This window comes from Uranotaenia lowii, chromosome 3 (assembly GCF_029784155.1).
Source record: "Uranotaenia lowii strain MFRU-FL chromosome 3, ASM2978415v1, whole genome shotgun sequence".
Classification (NCBI taxonomy): Eukaryota; Metazoa; Arthropoda; class Insecta; order Diptera; family Culicidae; genus Uranotaenia; species Uranotaenia lowii.
This window is the reverse complement of record NC_073693.1, coordinates 265815351-265834886: the sequence shown is the minus strand read 5'-3', so window position 1 is coordinate 265834886 and position 19536 is coordinate 265815351. Positions and strand designations below refer to the sequence as shown.

The following is a 19536-nucleotide window of genomic DNA, read 5'->3' as shown; positions in this document are numbered from 1 at the left end:
CAGTTTTAGTAATTGTCTTGATTAGAATTTCAAAGCCTGATAATGAATTTAATATAGGGCATTTTGAACTAGATCTTTTAGATACATTCAAGACAATGAAGTTAATTAGACTAAGAGCCTTTTTTCAAATAGTTGTTCAAATATTTTTTTCAAAAAGTCTATATGAATGGCATTTTCTGGTCAATAGCCAAACTTTTATATCTCATTTATTCTTTTATTCAGCCGATAGAATTTGTAGAAATTTAGCATATGTTTTTTATGAAGAGATTTACCACCGTAATTTATGTTTGTTACTTTAATATATCGGCCTTAGCAGTCAAAAGTTATGTCATTTTTAGTAGGGACATCTAAGGATTATGAATTTTTTATGTAAATGGATAGAAGGTTAGATGAAATGTGGTGGTAGATGCAACTTCTGTATCTACCACTTCATAGTAGTAGGCCCGCGAGGAACAAAAATTTGATATGTGATGATAATGCTTCTAAATAAATTCTACCCGCTTATTTCCACCATCTTTCATTTCATCTAACCTTCTATCCATCTATATAAAAAAAAAATCATAATCTTTAGATGTCCCTTCTAAAAAGGACATCACTTTTCACCGATAAATTAAAGTAACACTGGTAAAGTACCTCGTTTCTGCCGGCTAAAGTCCTCTGATTGCTATCCTTCCAGGTGTCATTATGATGTCCAAAACGGTAAGTATCTCTTTCTTTTCAGGTTCGATGGTTATTCCCAGGATGGTAAGTGTAGTTTCTTCTTCAGCGTGTAAATCAATTCACAGGTAAGTTCTCATTCTTCATATATTTCACGAAAGAAACACTGATATTAACTTAGATTACACTTATATTACTTAAATTAATTAAACTTTAACGATTTGATCACAATAATAACAACGATAGAAGAACGTAAATTGGTTTGTTTATAAGTGACGTCTTCGACTGCCAGCAACAGAAAAGTCACACGTTTCTTCCCAAAGGGTCTTTTATAGACGGCCTGGCGGAAACTGCCTTTCGCAGTTTGATCGCTGCTAACGCGCCCCAATATGACAGCAAGCCTCATCGTCCAAACTTCACACTCCTAGTATTTCTCAAAACCAGATAGCGCCACATCACCCAAATTCGTGTATCGCGAACAAACACTAAGCATATGTTTACTTAATTTTTACAGATACGGTATACACAATAAATGACGTTCCGAAACATCTGAGATATTCAGATTTGAAGGGAGTATGTCAAATCTGAATGATCCACGTGGCGAGCCTAAACTTATCCAATTTTTTTTTTCGAGTTTTATAAACGTGTTGAACATAGTTATCGTCCCCGAATGTAATTTGAATTTGAGTAAATGATTCTAATTTTTGTAAATTAAAATAGCTGATTAAATTTTGTCTTAGAAATACATAGATGCATCACGTGTAAATGAATGTGTCCAAAAAGTTGAGCCTAGAATCAAAGAATTTAAATTCAATTAATATCCACTGGTTAACATGTAAGCTTTGATCAAGAAACAAAACAAACAACGTTTGTGCCACCACAATCTAATTGACTTGCAAAAACGCAGCAACGATACATCTCGAAGCCATTGAGTTTTCCCTACCATGAAATTACTGACTATATCTAAGTATAACCGTTTCCTGTTTCAGTCGAATTTTCCATATTCATCACCCCCGGGGACGGATGATGATTACTCCTACCAATGCAATGATTGGGAAAAGCTTCGATACCTAGCTGTGCCCTACAAAGCTGTCATAATTTAGCTGATTACCATACAATGCATGCATAAAGATCATGACTCAAAGCTCACGCATCGTCATCACGTTTGTTTACAGGATTTCACAACATGATAAATCGTCACTTGAAACGGTTTACAGATGAGCAAAACGGGCTTATCGCTGCTTTTAGCTGGAAGACTTTATGCCCCCCCCCCCCCCAGGGATTATTGATTCACTGCAGTTTGAACCTTTCAATAACACGGATATTGCAATGGAAAATTTCTGATTGTTTTTTTTGCTAACTCATTCCTTTTTCCTGGACTCGTTGCACAGCTTACGCCCTATTTCATGTTTGACTAAGAGAAAAGGCTTAGCAGTATTTCAAAAGAACAAACGAATATTAAAAAGTTTCCTATTGTTCAAAAATCCTTCAATTGAAAGATCATCTTACTTATAGCTTACATATGTATATGTATCTAGAATGTATTCAAATTCAAGAATACTAATGTTTTTAAATAGTCAAACACTGTTCCTCCAGTTTTTACTCATAGATGGTAGCCCTATCTTGCAATTAAATCGAATTGATGCTCATTTTCTAATAAAGGGTGATACGATCAAAATTTGGTCAAGGGAAAATGAATCGTTTATTTAAAAAATCAAATTAAATTTCTTTTTCAAGTTTAATTAGTATAAAATTCAGGAAAAATATTCAGTTAGGCTTCCGGTTTTCCAAATCCGAATTGCCGGGCCTTACGTTTAACCCTTGCCATCAGATTTTGTACAGCCACCTTGTCCACCTTCTTCGCCGCAGAAAGCCAGTTTGCCGTGAACTGCTGCTCGTCCTTAGCAGTTTTTTTCGTCTTCTTTAGGTTCCGCTTGACGATAGCCCAGTATTTCTCAATTGGGCGGAGCTCTGGCGTGTTGGGAGGGTTCTTGTCCTTGGGAACCACCTGCACGTTGATGGCGGCGTACCAGTCCATGGCCTTTTTACCGTAATGGCAAGATGCCAAATCCGGCCAAAACAGTACGGAACAACCGTGTTTCTTCAGGAAAGGCAGCAGACGTTTATTCAAACACTCTTTCACGAAAATTTCTTGGTTGACAGTCCCGGATGCTACGACAATGCTGCTTTTCAAGCCACAGGTACAGATGGCTTGCCAAACGAGATATTTCTTCGCGAACTTTGACAGTTTCATGTGCTTGAAAATATCTGCTACCTTTCCCCTTTTTTTTGCCGTATAAAACTCCTGTCCCGGAAGCTGCTTGTAGTCGGCTTTGACGTAGGTTTCGTCGTCCATTACCACGCAGTCAAACTTCGTCAGCATCGTCGTGTACAGCCTCCGGGATCGCGCTTTGGCCGTCGTATTTTGTTTATCATCGCGATTTGGAGTCACTACCTTCTTGTAAGTCGATAGTCCGGCTCGTTTTTTGCTCGATGCACGGTTGTAGACGAAACACCCAGCTTATTTGGGGCATCTCGGAGAGAGAGGTTAAGGTTTCGCTTGAAACTACCGCCAACTCTATTTGTCTTCTCAGCGGCTTCCGGTTTTCGATTTCCCCCCGATCCAGACTTCCTGGCTGTCGACAAACGTTCCTCAAACATTTTAATTACATTTGTAACGGTTGATTTAGTAACTTTTAACAAATTTGCCAGCGAGTAGCTCGGATTTTCGCGATGCGCGAGCAAAATTTTTATACGCTGCTCTTCTTCCTTGGACGGCATTTTGACAACTGAAGAGTAGATTCCAAAATCAAAATTCGCGATGGGCTCGTTCGCAATCCCGGTATACAATTTCTCATGTGTTAAACAGAGAAAGCAATAGCCTTCACTCCAATTTCACTTCGATTAGCTGTCATTCTTATGGAAATCTGTGTAAGAGTAAAGAGCAAGCTTTATTCTTTTTAGCAGGCTTAAACCCGATAGGAGCAACATTCTACACACACACCTTCAAAATGAGCGGTGTTCAGGTTTTTTAAATGCGAAATTGAAAGAAATACGTCAAGTTGATATTGACCAAATTTTGACCGTTATCCGGGAATAATTCTGGTGTATTGAATGATTTTGGTCAGGAAATAAGTACTTGGTACCGTTTGAACGCCTTGGAAATTCGAAGATCACTAAATCAAAAAACTTGAATTTCATCAAGGTCCCTAAAAGTAAATTTCTTGGACCGATAATCAGAATAATTTTGTACTTTCCGATGAAGATTGATGGACCAGATGGCTAGCAATATTTTTGGTATGATTTGTAATTGAATCGGAAGTTGAGATGAGCAGGAATTTTGGCGGTGGTGTTTTTTTTTGCAAATCGTGAACTCCGACAAAACTGTGTTGGAAAACTACCTCGAAATGATGAGTATGGGTTTTAGTAAACCTGGAAAATCAATATTGAGGCTTAATTTGGTTTAAACTGTAAGATAGTGCTACCACTTGAAACTGGAAAAAGTGTGATTTACTGAAAAAATCTAAATTTTTGAATTCCAACCTGTTTTTTCTGATTCAAAATAAACCCAGCATGTCATTTTAATGAAGAAAGTAAGTAGTTTGGTAAAGAATTACAACTTAAATATCAAATTCCTTAGTTATAGAAGAGCATCTCTCACAACCCCCTTTTGAAACCTTTAAAAACCTTTGGGATTCAAGAAAACTCCTCATAATGCAGTTATCTATTCAAATTATTTATAGAAGCATCATTATTCACTTTTACACAGTAAGTTTTTAGAAATAATATTGTTTTTGTTGAAAAACACAAGTGGTATTATACTTATTTCGCACCTTTTTTTTCATATGTTTGGTCCTCAACGACAATTGCTACGTCCAAACAAAGTAAACTTTTGCTTGTTTTATCCGTTAAACAATTAATAACAAATTGTAGAAGAAAATTCTGGTGATTTTCAATCATTCATATTGTAACAAGCAAAACACATAGTGGTACTATTTTTATTTCGCTCACTGTACTACAACTGAAGTTCATAATTTTTTGAATTAGTGCTGGTGATCTATGTGATTGTTAAAGATGATTCATAAAACATAATTTCGATAAAAGGGAGTCTCGAACCAATCGTGGGTACGGGATAACCAGAGTTTATAAGCCTTGTTAAAACCATGTCAAAAAGGTTTTCTTCAAGGGAAAGTTTATGACTAATAAAATTAGGTTACAAGATCAATCTGGCCTATTTAAAGTTATTCATCAGCAAGAAACTTGAATAGATTTAAACTAAGTTTGATTGACATAATGCGCGTATTATTTTTTTTTAATTTTAATTATTTTTTGTCATTATTTCTCCAGAGAATTTTATCCGATATACATCTTCATAAAGCAGAACTGATCATATTCCACGAATCAACAAAAGATCAAAGAACTGAAATTATACTCATGCATATTGGAATAAGTGTAATCTATTTTCCTCCTCCTACCAACAAACTATTACAAGTTTAGTCATCAAACGATTGCGAATTAACATGGAAAAATCGAGCAAACCATTATTCGAGTCACCTCATTCGAGAACTCGTAAAAGGTAATTGTCTACGCCTGGCTAGGCGCTTCCCCAGGTCCACGTATGCTGATTTATTTAGTTGCCCGCGTTTTTTTTGCATTTCTATGGAGAACACTTTTCCCACCCATCTCGCTCGATTTACTAGTCAACGCACGTAGATAATCTGGGTGTTTTTAATTTATTGACGCGCATCCCCTCTAGTTTTTAAGGGAAAAAATATCGCGCGAGCAAAATGATGCAATGTCGAATTTTCTAGACTTTAAAAGAGGTGTGTGCTGATGAGATCTCCCAGGATTTTGTCGTAATGAGGTTTCTGTAGAAACAATGAATAGTGTTATTGCGTCAAAAAGCAGAATGTAAATATTTATTTCAATATTTTTGACCCGCTAACGGTTGATGACTGTGAGTAAGTTCTGAAAAATGTCAGATTGGATCTGAACAAAATGAAACATTAACCGGATCACCTTCATTGGAATTTTTTTGTTGCTGTTGTTCACGCGAACTCAAATGCAAATCGAACGGGACTTATCCCTCGAACTTTGGGTCATCGAGCAATGTCACCTGCTGCATGAGGGCAACCCCTTTTCTTTAGATCAAACATCTATCTATGATAGATGTCGTCTAAATACCGGGAGCAGCCCATAGAAGTAGTTATTAATTAGCACTAATTACTAACTACGCGGTAGCGATTTTAGGTTTGCTGCCTTTGGCACTTGCGCGACACTATTTGAAGAAACCTCAACTCAACGTGTCGCACCTCGTGTAATGAATTGATGGGGCGGTCGGACTTATCGAACTTTGGCGACAGTTGACTGAGTGGACTCCCTCACTAAATATCTACTCGGTGATATGCCCCATGCGTAAGCTTCGCGTTACGGTTAATTACTGTGATTTAAACAGTTACTTAGCGCAGGCACGCGTGAGCACTCAAATGCAGCCAGCAGCCCTCGCGATGTGTCAAGTGATGAAATCGGACCAAGCGCAGCGTCGTAATAGATCATTAATTCGGATTCGGATGAACAAAGTGGGGTCGGTTGTTTGAGATCAAATCAATTGCCTTTTTCTTTAAATTTTCTTGGAGGCACGTGTGCGATCTGTTTGTTTTGGACGATCAATCATCTAGCGTTGCGGGGGATCAACCAAATAGGTAACCACTTCGCATATTCAGCTCTCTATCAGACGGACGCAGGCCATATTCAAATTCGACCGCAAAACAGGTTCAACTTCCTTGTCGGGTGAACCTGTCTTGGAGCGTTTTTTTTTTCGATCAGCTATTGCCCTCTTTTTTTTTATTATGGCGCCTAGACAAAAATATGTGTCTACAATGTTGTTTTGAATGAAAAATAAACCGTTTGATTTATTTGATCAGACAGTTTTAGGAAATCACATTGAATAATGAAACTCTTCTTTAAAAAAAATTACTTAGTTCCACTTAGATAAGTATCACATTTCATAGCCTGATTTGGAATATGATATCTGAGTTTAAGATTCCAGAGAAATATCTAAGTATTCGAAATCCATCAGAAATATACATGAACAAAGAAATTTGCCTTAAAATTGTTTTTTTTGGATTGATGCATTACAGAAATATTTTTCTCTGAAAAGTGTGATCATTTCTTAACCCAATATTTCATTTTTGTTATTGACAGGTAATGAAAAACAAAATTGATTTTGTCTAAAAAAATTTAAACTTTGCATTGATGCTATGGACACAGTAATGTAGATTTTTTTTAAGAACCCTGTTTTTTTCTAAACTATGACCCACATTAACAGAAAAATGATCAATAAAAATTCAAATTACTTTTAATCTTATGGATAAAAATCACCTTAAAAAACAATATTTTTCTTTCCACGAAAATGGTTCTAATTCATCTACGAAATCATGTATCGTTCCAATATTTGGAGCATAAGTAGTAACTTGGAATTACATAATGTCAGGATCGTAAAAGACGACTAGTTTCTATTTTTTTTCCAAAAAGATTAAATGAAAAAACAAAAATGGGATAAAGTTGCCCCATCCTCCTTTATTTAGAGACTCCAAATCCAAAATCTGAGGATCTAATTGGTTAACACGAAATATCCAGCATAACCGACTTATACCAATATTTATAGATCTGTGCTTCACGAGTGCTACAACGAGCGGAATAAGTATAGTACCACTATGTGTTTTACTAGTAAAAATATGAATGATTTAAAATCATCATAACTTTCTTCGGCAGTTTGTTTTAAACTGTTCAATGTATAATTCAAGCATAAGTTTACATTTTTTGGATAAGGCAATTGGCGTTGAGGACCAAAAATATGAAAAAAAAAAAGTGGGCGAAATAAGAATAGTACCAATTATGTTCTTCTACAAACATCATCCTTAAATTTACTCTATAATCATTATGTACTTTTACTAAGTAAAATTTTGAGAAATAAGAAATGCTTCTACGAACTATTTCAATATATAACTGCATTTTTAGGCGTTTTCTAGTATTCCGAAGATTTTAAAAGTGGTTTTGAAGAAATTTTCCTACAGCGCTAAGGAATTTGACATTTGAGTTGTAAAACTTTATCAAACTGCTTCATTTCTTCACTAACACAACATGAAATGAAAAAACATAGATTCTTGGCTGAATTTGAATCCAAACAATGCGCTTCTCATTCAAAAATTATTATTTTTATGAAATAAATTTGCGGCATTATCGAAGAACTACTTCTTCAATACAGTTAATTGATGCGGGACAAAGAATTTAGTATGTGGTCAAGCTTCTATTTCAAATGCTCTTCGCTCTTTTCACCACCTTAGAATTTTCTTCTGATCTTTTATCCGTCTTTCATTTCAACTTTTTAACCCTCACCGATAATGCCGCAAATTAATTTCATAAAACAAATTCACGAAGATTTCTCCTCTTAAAAATTATTATTTTTTTAATCAGTTAAACACTATATTTTCAGTTTTAAGTCATAGATGGCAGCGCTAACTTGCTGTTAAACGGAATTGAGACGCATTTTTGACTATCCGGGATTGATTGGGGTGTACTGGATGATTTTGGTCAAGAAATAGGTACATGGTATTACGTGAACGCATTGGAAATTCTAAGATCACTAATTCAAATAAGTAGAATTGCATCAAGGTAGCTGAAAAGTGAATTTCTTAGACCGATAATCGGAATAACGTTGTATATTCCTATGGAGAATGATGGATCATATGGCTATTGGTGTAATTTTTATAATTTGCAATTGGATCGGAAGTTGAGATGAGCAGAAACTTCGGCGGTAGTATATTCTGGTGCTGGTGTGTTTTGGAAAACCCAGAATAGCTTTCTTTAGCGTGGACTCCAACAAAACTGTGTTGGAAAACCTTACTCGAAATTATGGATATGGGCCTGTATAGACCCTTGATTTTAATTGGTGTAAACTGCAAGATATTGCTGGCATCTATGACTTGAAACTGGAAAAAGCGTTGTTTCACTAAAGTTTTTGAATTCCAACCTGCTTTATCTGATTCAAAATTGACCCACGACGGTTGTAACATCAATTCACTTCATGTTGATGAAGAAATTAAGCAGTTTGAAAAAGTGTTATAACTCAAATGTCTAATTTCTAAGCGCTGGAGGAAAATTTCTTGAAAACCTCTTTCAAACCTTTGGAATACTAGAAAACGCCATAAATGCAGTTAGCTATTGAAATAGTTCGTAGAAGCATTTCTTATTTCTTAAAGTTTACTTTACAAAAGTGCATACAAAGTAAATTTGAAGATGATTTTCGTAGAAAAACATAAGTGATACAATTCTTATTTCGCACCCTTTTTCATATTTTTGGTCCTCAACGCCAATTGCTTTATCCAAAAAAAGTAAACATATGTTTGATTTATCCGTTATAGAGTTTAAAACAAACTGTAGAAGGATTTTTTAAATTTTCGACCATTCATATTTTTAAAAGCAAAACACAAAGTGGTAATATTCTTATTTCGCTCACACACACATTCAAATATCTCACATGTGGACGATAATTCTTTCACGTTTTTTTTTTCTATACAAATAAATACAAAAGTCTTGAATTTATCATCAATGACCGAAAATACATGAATCAACTCCAAAATCTGGTTTGAAATCAAAAATTTATTGTTAGTTCAAAGTAGGTTGTTTATATTTTTTCTTGAAGGTTCCAGTCATAAAGCTTCAGAGAAATAAAATTCGAGAAATTGAAAAAAATAGATACAATCCTTATTATTCCTAAGACTACTGTACTCTCTTAAGGATCAGATAGCGCCTCTTTATGTTAACTCTAGTCACTTTAGACTAAACATGCTCACACAGGAGTTTATGGTTCGAAAATGATGAGCTAGATGTCACCAAGAGTTCGGGGTAATAAAGTTTTCATTCATTTGCCTAGAGAGTTACATCAATTCATTAGTGGCTGATAGTATGCGTCCTTCTTAACTAAACCCTATTTTGCAGGAGTGTTTCAAATAAGTACAGAAGCGCCGTTGTCATGCATGATCATTTGATCAATCTGTTCGATTTAATAATGTGGCGTGACTTGATCCGAATTACCAAAGTACATGGAATTAGAAACATGTAATCGTTATATTGATAAATTTGTGACGTGAATTCACTCACTTGCGACTCTTTTCTATAGCTTTTATAACATGTAGTGAAAATCTGTCGTATTCGTTGTTATGATAATTGTACTGCAAATTGAAAACATGATGAGATAAAAATATCCACAGTGGTCCAGAAATGAATTTAGCAGGAAACAATCATTCGCGTCTTCCCATTAAGTTTGATGCATTTGATGTTTCGAACAAACTTTTACAACAACTGAAGGCGGTTATTTTGACAGGAAAATTTTAGGATGGTTCATGAGATATCTGAGATCTCAAAATAATTTTCTAACTGTGATAAGATAGAGGCCTAAATTATTCTACAATGTTGTAGAACATAACAATTTATTAAACTTTGTCAAAGATTCCACACATCTATACCTTGAACTGAAAGTTTTATGTCAACTTGTTTTCATGAAGTTAGTCTTTTAATTGTGATATTTTATCAAAATCATTTATTCATCAACATTTTAGATAATTATTTTGTGCATCTTTTGGTCAAAACGAATTATCAAAATTTGTCTTTGTTTTGAAGATATGAGGCAATATGTGTTGAAAAATGACTCTTTTAGAGCTTCAATAACTCCAAGTGGAGCAAGTCGAAAATTTTATCGTTGATTGCATTTGAAAGTTCATAGACGGACTGAAAACTTCACAGATATCATTCTCTACTAAAAAAAACATCATGCTGAATTTCACATCAATCGTTCCAGTAGTTTCTGAGTTCTTTAAGATCAAATGTACAAATTCTCACTATTTGTATAAGGTACACCGGGGTAAGTGGGGACGGTTTTTCGTATAGTTCAACATCAAAAAATCAATAAAAAATCAGCAGTGGACAAATTTTGATAAAATCGCATTCAATGTGATGCAGAACATGTTGTTGACAAATGCTGAAAAGATGAGCTTGATAGACGAAAAGCGAAAAAAGTTATCACGTGAATTGTTATAGACTGTTGGTGTCTTCACTTACCCCGCTTTATGAGGTAAGTGGGACGGTAGATTTTCCCTTCGATTTCTCAGGAAATTTTCAACAAATTTGTGTTTTCTTAGTTGAATACGTTACTTTATTGCTCGAACCGTCCAAAATTTTGAAAAAAGTTCATGGTAGTGATCCGATGTTATCAAAAATATATGCTTACTAGCTGACCCGGTGTGCTCTGCTACACCTTTCAAAATCAAATGATATTTTCAAAAAGTTATTCAATTGTTTAATTGGCATTACTTTAAATCAAATTATAACATAATTTATAAGCAACCGCTATAAAATGATAGCTGCAGCTGAAGTTTCGAATTGCAACACAAAGATAAGTTAAACGAATATTCTAAATCTTGCTCTATAAATTTGTGTTAAAGATCTGATAATTTGAAGCTGTCTGGACGGTCTCAAATTAATCGTACGCAAACAATCTTACTTATAAAATATGGTTTATGTTCTGGATTTATGCTGAAAAACTGATAAGAGAGCCCCTCCCCTGTCCTTACCTTCACCCCCTGCTGAACGGAGGTCGTGATTTTTAATAATCATACCTATTTTTTTCGTTCCCAAAAATCCTCTTATATCAAATAAAGTTCTATTGGTTGATAAGTTTTTAAGCTTTACAACAAAATTTATATGGACCCTCCTCCTTTCTTCCCTTATCTACACTGTAAAGAGTAAGGATCTATAACAATCGTAGAAAGATATCTCGTAACCAAGTACCTTTCCATGCCATTATTGTTTCCATTTGTTGGCTTCGTTAGCATAAATTGAGAACTTTTGCTAACACTTTTGCTAACACACTGGCTTACCTCCCTCCTCCTATGTACCTATTCACTGAAAGGAGGATGGTGTGTCAGATAATCATAGAATCATACAAAAATGATTTTCCATGTAAAGTCTTGTCCATTTCTCGGATTTTGTAAAAAAAAAAAAAGTTAAATGTAAGCCTCCTCTTCCCTTCCTATATTCCCAATTCTATCATCCTACTGCAAGAAAGGAAGTGTTTCACATAGAAAAAGTATTTTTCGTACTGAAATAGCTTTTGATGCTAAATTTGATTTCATTTACTCGATAAATTCTCTTATGCAAAAAAATTATATGGAAGCTCCCCTTTCCCTCTTAATATCTTTCCGCTGAAAAAAGGTGGGGCTTCAATTTATGATAGAAACATTTCTCGAATCCAAGTTCCCTCATATGCCAAATATGGTTCAATTTGCTCGATCAACTCTCCAGTTATACTGAAAATTGTAAGGGAGACCTTTCCTCCCCCTTTTCATCCACCTCTTTGAAGGAGTGAGGGATACCAAATATTCATAGAAGCATTTCTCGTACCCAAATATCGTTCCATGCCAAATTTGGTTCCATTTGCTGTTGTAGTTTTTGAGTTATGATGTAAAAATTGTATGAAACTCCCCTCCCTCTTTCCTTTCTCCCCACTGGAAGAAGGAAGGGTTCTCAAACAATCATTAGAACATGTCACGTTCCCAAATACCCGCCCATGCCAAATTTGGTTCCGTTTGCTTAATTAGTTTTTGAGTTGTGTAAAAAATTTTAAAGAGGCCCCTCCCCGTTTCTACAAAAAAGGGGGAGGGTCTCAAATAATGATTGAAATATTTTTCGTATCCAAATACCCTCCCATGCCAAATTTGGTTCCATTTGCTTTATTAGTTTTTGAGTTATGTAAAAAAATATGAAAGAGGCCCCTCCCCGTTTCTACAAAAAAGGGGGAGGGTCTCAAATAATGATTGAAATATTTTTCGTATCCCAATACCTTCCCGTGCCAAATTTGGTTCCAATATCTTGATTAGTTTTCGAGTTACATGAAAAATTGTAAGGTAGCCCTCCTCCCCCCTTCCTATCACCCCACTGAGAGAAGGGAGGGGTACCTTATATTTATAGGAATATTCTTCGTACCCAAATACCACACCATGCCAATTTTGAAACCATTTGCTTGATGGGTGCTCGAGTTATGCAAAAAATTGTCTTTTGTTTGGGAGGCCCCTCCCTCCCTTATTGAGAGAGGGAGGGGTCTCAAACTATAATAGGAACCTTCCCCTGCCTCCAATACCCCCATCTGCCAAGTTTCACGCAAATCGGTTCAGTAGTTTCCGAGTCTATAGGGAACAGACAGACAGACAGACAGACAGACAGACAGACAGACAGACAGACAGACAGACAGACAGACAGACAGAAATTCATTTATATATATATAGATTCCAGAAAACACAAATACTTTTCCCAACTTTTCATGATCCTAATGCTATATGAAGCTAAAATGTATTGAATGAAGGAGAGGAAATTGAAAAAATATCTTAACATCAAGTATGTATAAAGCCGTCCCCACTTACCCCAGGTAGGGTATGGAGACAACATTTTAGATTTTTGAAAATAAACTATTTTTTCTTAATTTTTAACCGTCGTTTCTTTTCCTAACTGGTTGTTTCTAATGTAAGGATTGTTTCAGTGTAAAGTTTTTCGTCACGAGCCAACTAGTTTAAGAGAAATTTGCGATTGACAAGATGCACATCAACTCCACAGTCCACAGTTAAAAATATAAAATTAACGAAAAGTCACCGTAAACATCCGTTATTGTCGGAATCGTATCTCTTTTACAGTTATTGGATAGATTACAAGTAAATTTAACATTCTGCATTAAAAATTTGAAAAAAATAGTTGACAGTATTGTTTTAATAGCCCCTGTCCCCACTTATCCCGCGTCCCCACTTACCCCGGTGTACCTTAGAGATTTTGACGATTTTTAGTGTCATTTATACATTTATGCAAAAATATACCTCCAGTTTTTTCCAGTATTGTAAAGATTGTAATATGAAAACAAATTTTCGTTATTCGTTTTTAGCAAAAGGTGCGCAATATCTATTATATAAAATTCTCTTGTAACGGTGTTTGTAGTACTACTCCTCTGAAACGACCCAAACGATTCGAATGAAATTATTTTTAGAATATTCTGTAGCCATGCGAATCGGTTTATATCGAATAAAAATAACAAAAAGTCGCATCAATTGTCCGTAATAATCAAATTTGTAGTTTTTTGATCGAAATAAAAGTCATGGCTTCCATTTTTTTTCCTTTGGGCGGTTTGTTTTTCGTCTCCAAGGTCGAGGCGTCGCGAGCAGACGTCGTTAGAAGATAGTAACCATGGCATAGCATACTGATCAGTGAGAATATTTGGGCGCGTATTTCTTAACCAAGCATATTTTCGATGCAAGTGGCGATATGAAGCCTTGATGTGATTTTTTTGTTCTTGATTCCTTACTCATTTCTACAGCACATGGTTATGAATGATGCCTAGATGTGACTCAGGTTGACATTTTGCTGATCGAATAAAACATATAATATTTGTTTTGCCAAAATCTGAAATTGAAAAGTCGGGCATCCATTTTTAGAGATTTTCTTCAAGGGGTTTGTTTTTCGTCTGCATGGGCGAGGCGTTGCTAGCAAACGTCGTTGCAAGATAATAGTAACCAAAAAAAATTAAAAATTAGGCGCCTATTTCTCAACCAAGTAGCTATATTTCTTATACACGTGGGGTGGGGGTGATATGCAACCTAGATGTGTTTTTTTTTCTTGCTTATTTGTACACAGCACATGGTAATAAATGACGCCTAGATGTGACACGGATTGATATGTTATTGATCGAATCAAAACCATATAAACGATTTCAAATATCAAAACCATTTTTAATTCGTGTTAATTTTAGTAGTAGATAAGTTGTTGTCCAAAAAATATGAACTAGGTAAAGATAAATATGAAATAATGTTATGACACTTTGCGGACGTTTGAAAATAAGAAATTGGGAAGCTTTACATTCAATTTCGTATAATCCAATACGCCTAGAACGCTAGACACATTAACTGAACAAGAGTCTATTCTATTCTATTTTGTTTATTTATAGAGGATTTTAACCAACTTGGTCATTCGTCCTCTCAACAAGAGTCTGTTCTTTGAAATAGATTAGATAGGATTGAAGTTTTAAAAGGCCGAATGAACTATTTGGTTTTTGCAAACGTAAATTGAAGTTATCAATAAAATAATCTACTTTTTAATAACAAAAAGTGAGGATATGCATTTTCCGGAAGAATTTTCAATTAGGAAAGTAGACTAGAGCAAGTGCAAACTATCAACTTTTACAAAAAAAATGTATACATTATTTCTTCATCTAAAAATTGTTGGGCCCAAAAAACAATATGATTCAATAAACTCAACTCTTTTTTTTAATCATTTACCGAAAAACTGTTTACACGTTTACTGTTTGTTTACACACACCTCAAGTACGTTCTTAACATGAAAAGTGTGTTTTTGTTTTACATATTTTGGCTACATAAAAGAGACTTTTGATTCACTTTTTTGTTGAAAAGTTTTTTTGTGATTGATATTCCAGAGGCAGAAGATTTTTATGATGAACTTTTAATATGACCTGAAAGTGTTAAAAATAATATTAATTCCTGTCATTTCTTAGGTGAAATAAGTGAAAACGCGCCATTTAGCAATGAAACATTTACCATTTAAGAATTTTATCTTCCAAATGGTAAGAAAGGATATCCCGAGTGTTGAATCTGAAGCGGATATTCAAAATTATTATAAAGGTCTTTGTCAATCAAGGTCTTTTGGTTGAACAGCATTCAGTGAAATTGAAGTACCAAGCATTAATTTATTCCGGAGAAAAACTTAGGATATATCAATGAAAGTTGATAAAACAGACAAACAAGAAAAAGTATTAAATTCATTTTAAAGTCTTTTCACTGACGGATCTGAAAAAGACCTACATATGTGTTTTCATTTGCCCCAATAAATGGATCAAATGTATACTTCGATATTTCTTTTTGTCAACATAACTATTTTTTTGAAAATATTAATTTTTTTCAGAGAATATGAAAGTTGAACTGTGGTGATATTCGTTTACATTTTCCCGGTGTTTCATTTTTGAAAATTAAGATTTACAGTTAAAAAGACACCTAATTTTAATTAAGGTTTTGTTTATATGATAATTTCCAGAAAACAAAATGAACTCATGAAACCAACGAAATCTGAACGGATTATTACTTTTCGATCTTTTTAATTTTAAAAAATCTGCTTTTAAATTAAATGTTATAAAGTTTTAAAAATATTACATAGTTCTAAATGAAATCGCAGATCACCACCAACAATGTTCAGGAAATTTTGAAATCATAACATCGCAATGCTTCAATTAGAATCTTTAAAATAATGGGTGAACATATCCAAACATATTTTTTTTCCTCTTTTCAAAACCAATCGTTTCTTTGATTCATTGGGTTAAAGTTCAAAGGAATTGATTTGCATTTATTGCTTTAATAAATAAAAAAAAACAGATTTAATGTCATGACAAGTGCTGTTTGCGAACACTTTAAATTGAAATGTGAAAAGTCTATAAGTTTAGTATCAGGTGAAACTTTTTTGAACATGATTTTGGTGAAAATATGGATTTTAATTCAAACTGCTTCGAAGGATGAGGATAGTGAATAAAAAGCTGTTTGAAAATGGTTAGTAAAAAATCTCTTCTTCTGTTTTTTATTTCTTCAGCTCTAAATCCAAAGCTAATTGGGAGATGAAAGCGCTGCGTTAGTCAAAATATTCGGCAAATACTCCAAAAATTGTCCCAATATTCAAAATTTTATTTTAAAAAAGATTCATACGTAATATATTCCAATAAATGAGAAACTTTTTCATTCTGTTTAAACCTTAATGAAACTAGAACAAAACGGAATAAATCTACTAAATGGAATACAACAAGTGAAACAATTTTGATAGAATTAAGCGGAACGATTCGAGTAAAGGGAAAGGAGGAAAATGTAAAAAAAACTAGGAAAAATGGAAAATGGACGCCAAGTTGAACATGGTAAGACGAAGTTTACCGGGCCTGCTAGTGATTATCTAAAATGTTGATGAATGAATGATTTTAATGAAATATCATCATGATAGATATCGAGATGAAACTGATTTTTATAGGGCCACCCTAGCTTCATGAAAACAAGTTGTCATAAAACTTTCAGTTCAAGAGATAGATGTGTGGTGTCTTCGACAAAGTTTAATGAATTGTTATGTTCTACAATATTGTAGAATAATGTAGACCTCTATCTTATCACATTGAGAAAATCATTTTGAGATCTCAGAAATCTTATGAACCATCATAAAATTTTTCCTGTCAAAATGATTGTTTCCCGCTGAATTTCATTTCTTGATCACTCTGCACTGTATTTTGAATACAATGATTTTTTATTTATGTCAAATTCATTGGTTCGTTTTATAGTACTAAACTCTTTTAAAACAACAAATCCTGCAAACATATTTTATGAGTACCATTTTTTCAAAAATTCCGAAAACGAAATTTTTGGATTTGGCAAAAAAAACTACAAATAAATCCATTGATAGGGGGAATAAGGGTATGATGGTCACACGAGGTAAGACTTTCAGTTTAAGTGAAACTGTATGTTTTTAAGTCTGTTTGACTTCCGCATAAACACTTGAATTTCCATTTGGTAACGTAGAAAATCGGTGAATATGTCTTATGCTTTAGGCACATTTCTATCGAAATTTATCAGGATAAAATTACTTTACAAACTTATTTGGTGTTCACTGTTATGATTTCGGTAATTGGTTGCTAAGCTTAGCTACCCAATCTAACTCCAAGAACCTATCCAGTAATGGGGCTCACCGTGTGAAGTTTCCCGTCGTCCAGCAGATCGTCCTTGACCACCGGCAGGAGAAATTGATTTTCGGCTGCCGAGCTTGTTCCACCCTCACCGGTTCTACCATCCAATCCACTTCCGGCGCCGGAAATGGGTGGTGTAGGTGGCCGCGTTTTATTGAGCAGCGCCCTCCGGAAAGGTATCCACCGACCCCAGCGGCTGTAGTAGATCATCCGACCCCATCGGCGGCTGGCATAGTACAAACTAGCCGCCGCCGAAACCATTAGCACCAGATACCACATTTTATTCTTGTTGGATCGCTAACTTTTCGTGATCATAACACACGTGGGAGGTTGCCGGTTTCCAGTTGACGCGTACCAAATGTTTACTGTTACGCGAGCCGGGTGTCTCTCTTTTTGGAGCCGAGTCAGAATTTTACCTCTGTATCGGTATGTTTACGTTTTCTGAGGTGAGTATAAAAATTTCCTCCTCCTCCTGTCCGGGGGCGGTGAAAATGATGGGGGAAATCTGAGTTCTCACTACTACACTTTTAGGCGGTATATCGCTAATTTGTTTCTTGTTTTTTTTTTGTACTTCGTCACCGTCTCGTATCAACAGCTGCACTCAAGTTTGACTCGATCGTACCACCCCGGAGGAGGACTAGTCTCGTGACACTTTTTTCTTCCAATCGCCCTCCATCGATGGAAAATGCGGTCAATAATTCACACAAATCTATTCGATTGGGAAATTTTCCAATGAATAAACTACTGCTGTTGGAAACCGGCAACTTTTTCCACACTAGAAAAATATTCACCACTCACAAAACTTTCGCTCTAGCTTCCTCCCACAAACTAGTAGAAGCAACTGTACTAGAATTCTTTCTAAACTTGACAAACGACGTTTAGCAAAACTGAATCGATTTTCGTATACGTGGACGGAATATATTTCTGTGGGAGGCCCGTGGCTCCAAAAAAAACCAACGTTTCCCAACGAAAGAACTAGGCGACCTCTATCTCACGACGGGGACCGGTCTCGCGTAAATGGTCAGCCGAGAAATGCATACGCCAGCCAAATCGTCGCACAGAAAGTTAGACTGGAGCTGTAGACTACTGGGGTGGTAGCCGTCGCGCGCAATACGCAACAGCAGCAACAACAGCAAGTCACAAATACGTATGAGGTAGCTGTTCCCTGTTCGGCCACATGATCCAATGATGTGAATGACACACATCAATTGAGCACAGTAAATGTCCGGCTACCCTTGTTGCCAACTACTTCTCTCTCAACGATGTTTGGTTTTTCGCAAGAGGGAGAAAATGTTGAGGCGTATGCGTGTTAGCTCTTATCCCCCTAATTGGGGAGAGCGTTTTTTGAGGCGTATTGGTGGTGGAGCGTGCTCGGCAGTGTGGCCATGCTGTTGTTTAGTCTTGCAATTTTGAATAGTGACGGTGTTTCGATACGTACATTTTCGAAATTAAGCACAAATAAAAGCAGATAAAAAATAATTGAAAATGTACCCAATATATATCTAATATATAAAGTCTAGCTGATCCCGTACGAACTCCGTTTCGCTTCTAATACTTCTAATATGTAATGAGGAGCTTGTGTTTGAATGATAATTGAGATGCATTTCACAATGATATTGCATAAAATACCCTTTTGCTTGACTATCAAACTAGAAATCGAAAAAAGAAATTTATTGATCGTGGAAAATAACACCAGTGTTCGAATTTTTATATTTTTCGGGTGCATAACAACGAAATGATATATGAATCATGAACAGATTATCCGTCTTTTAAAACGCTCTCCCTTTTATGTCGTCTGTTACAAAGTATGAAACTAGAAATCGATTTCTCGCCCTGCAAAAATCTCGTGTATTAATTTACGTTTCAACCTGATTCATAATAACAAAATTATTACAAAAAACATTAAAAAATAATATATACGACCCCCTTTGCCTACCCTTTTCCCATAATTCGACAACTGAAATACATTGCTGTAAAACTTGTGTGTTCAAATTTTCAGTTAAGTCTGATGCATAATCATGACAATATCTCAAATACAGTGAACAATTAATGTGGACGACCCT

At 35.1% G+C, this 19536-nt stretch overlaps 1 protein-coding gene across 24 annotated transcripts in view; it reads right to left on the bottom strand.

The window, feature by feature from the left end:
* Positions 1-19536, bottom strand: part of LOC129751152 (TLD domain-containing protein 2) — a 637530-nt gene that overhangs the window by 19824 nt on the left and 598170 nt on the right. The window contains exon 1 of one of the 24 annotated variants that reach the window (XM_055746494.1): positions 17477-18016. The exons of the other annotated variants lie outside the window; for them this stretch is intronic. Within the exon in view, the coding sequence (XP_055602469.1) occupies positions 17477-17752 (276 nt within the window). The 5' untranslated portion in view covers positions 17753-18016. Of the gene's footprint in view, positions 1-17476; positions 18017-19536 lie in introns of those variants that run through there. 24 annotated transcript variants of the gene reach the window in all.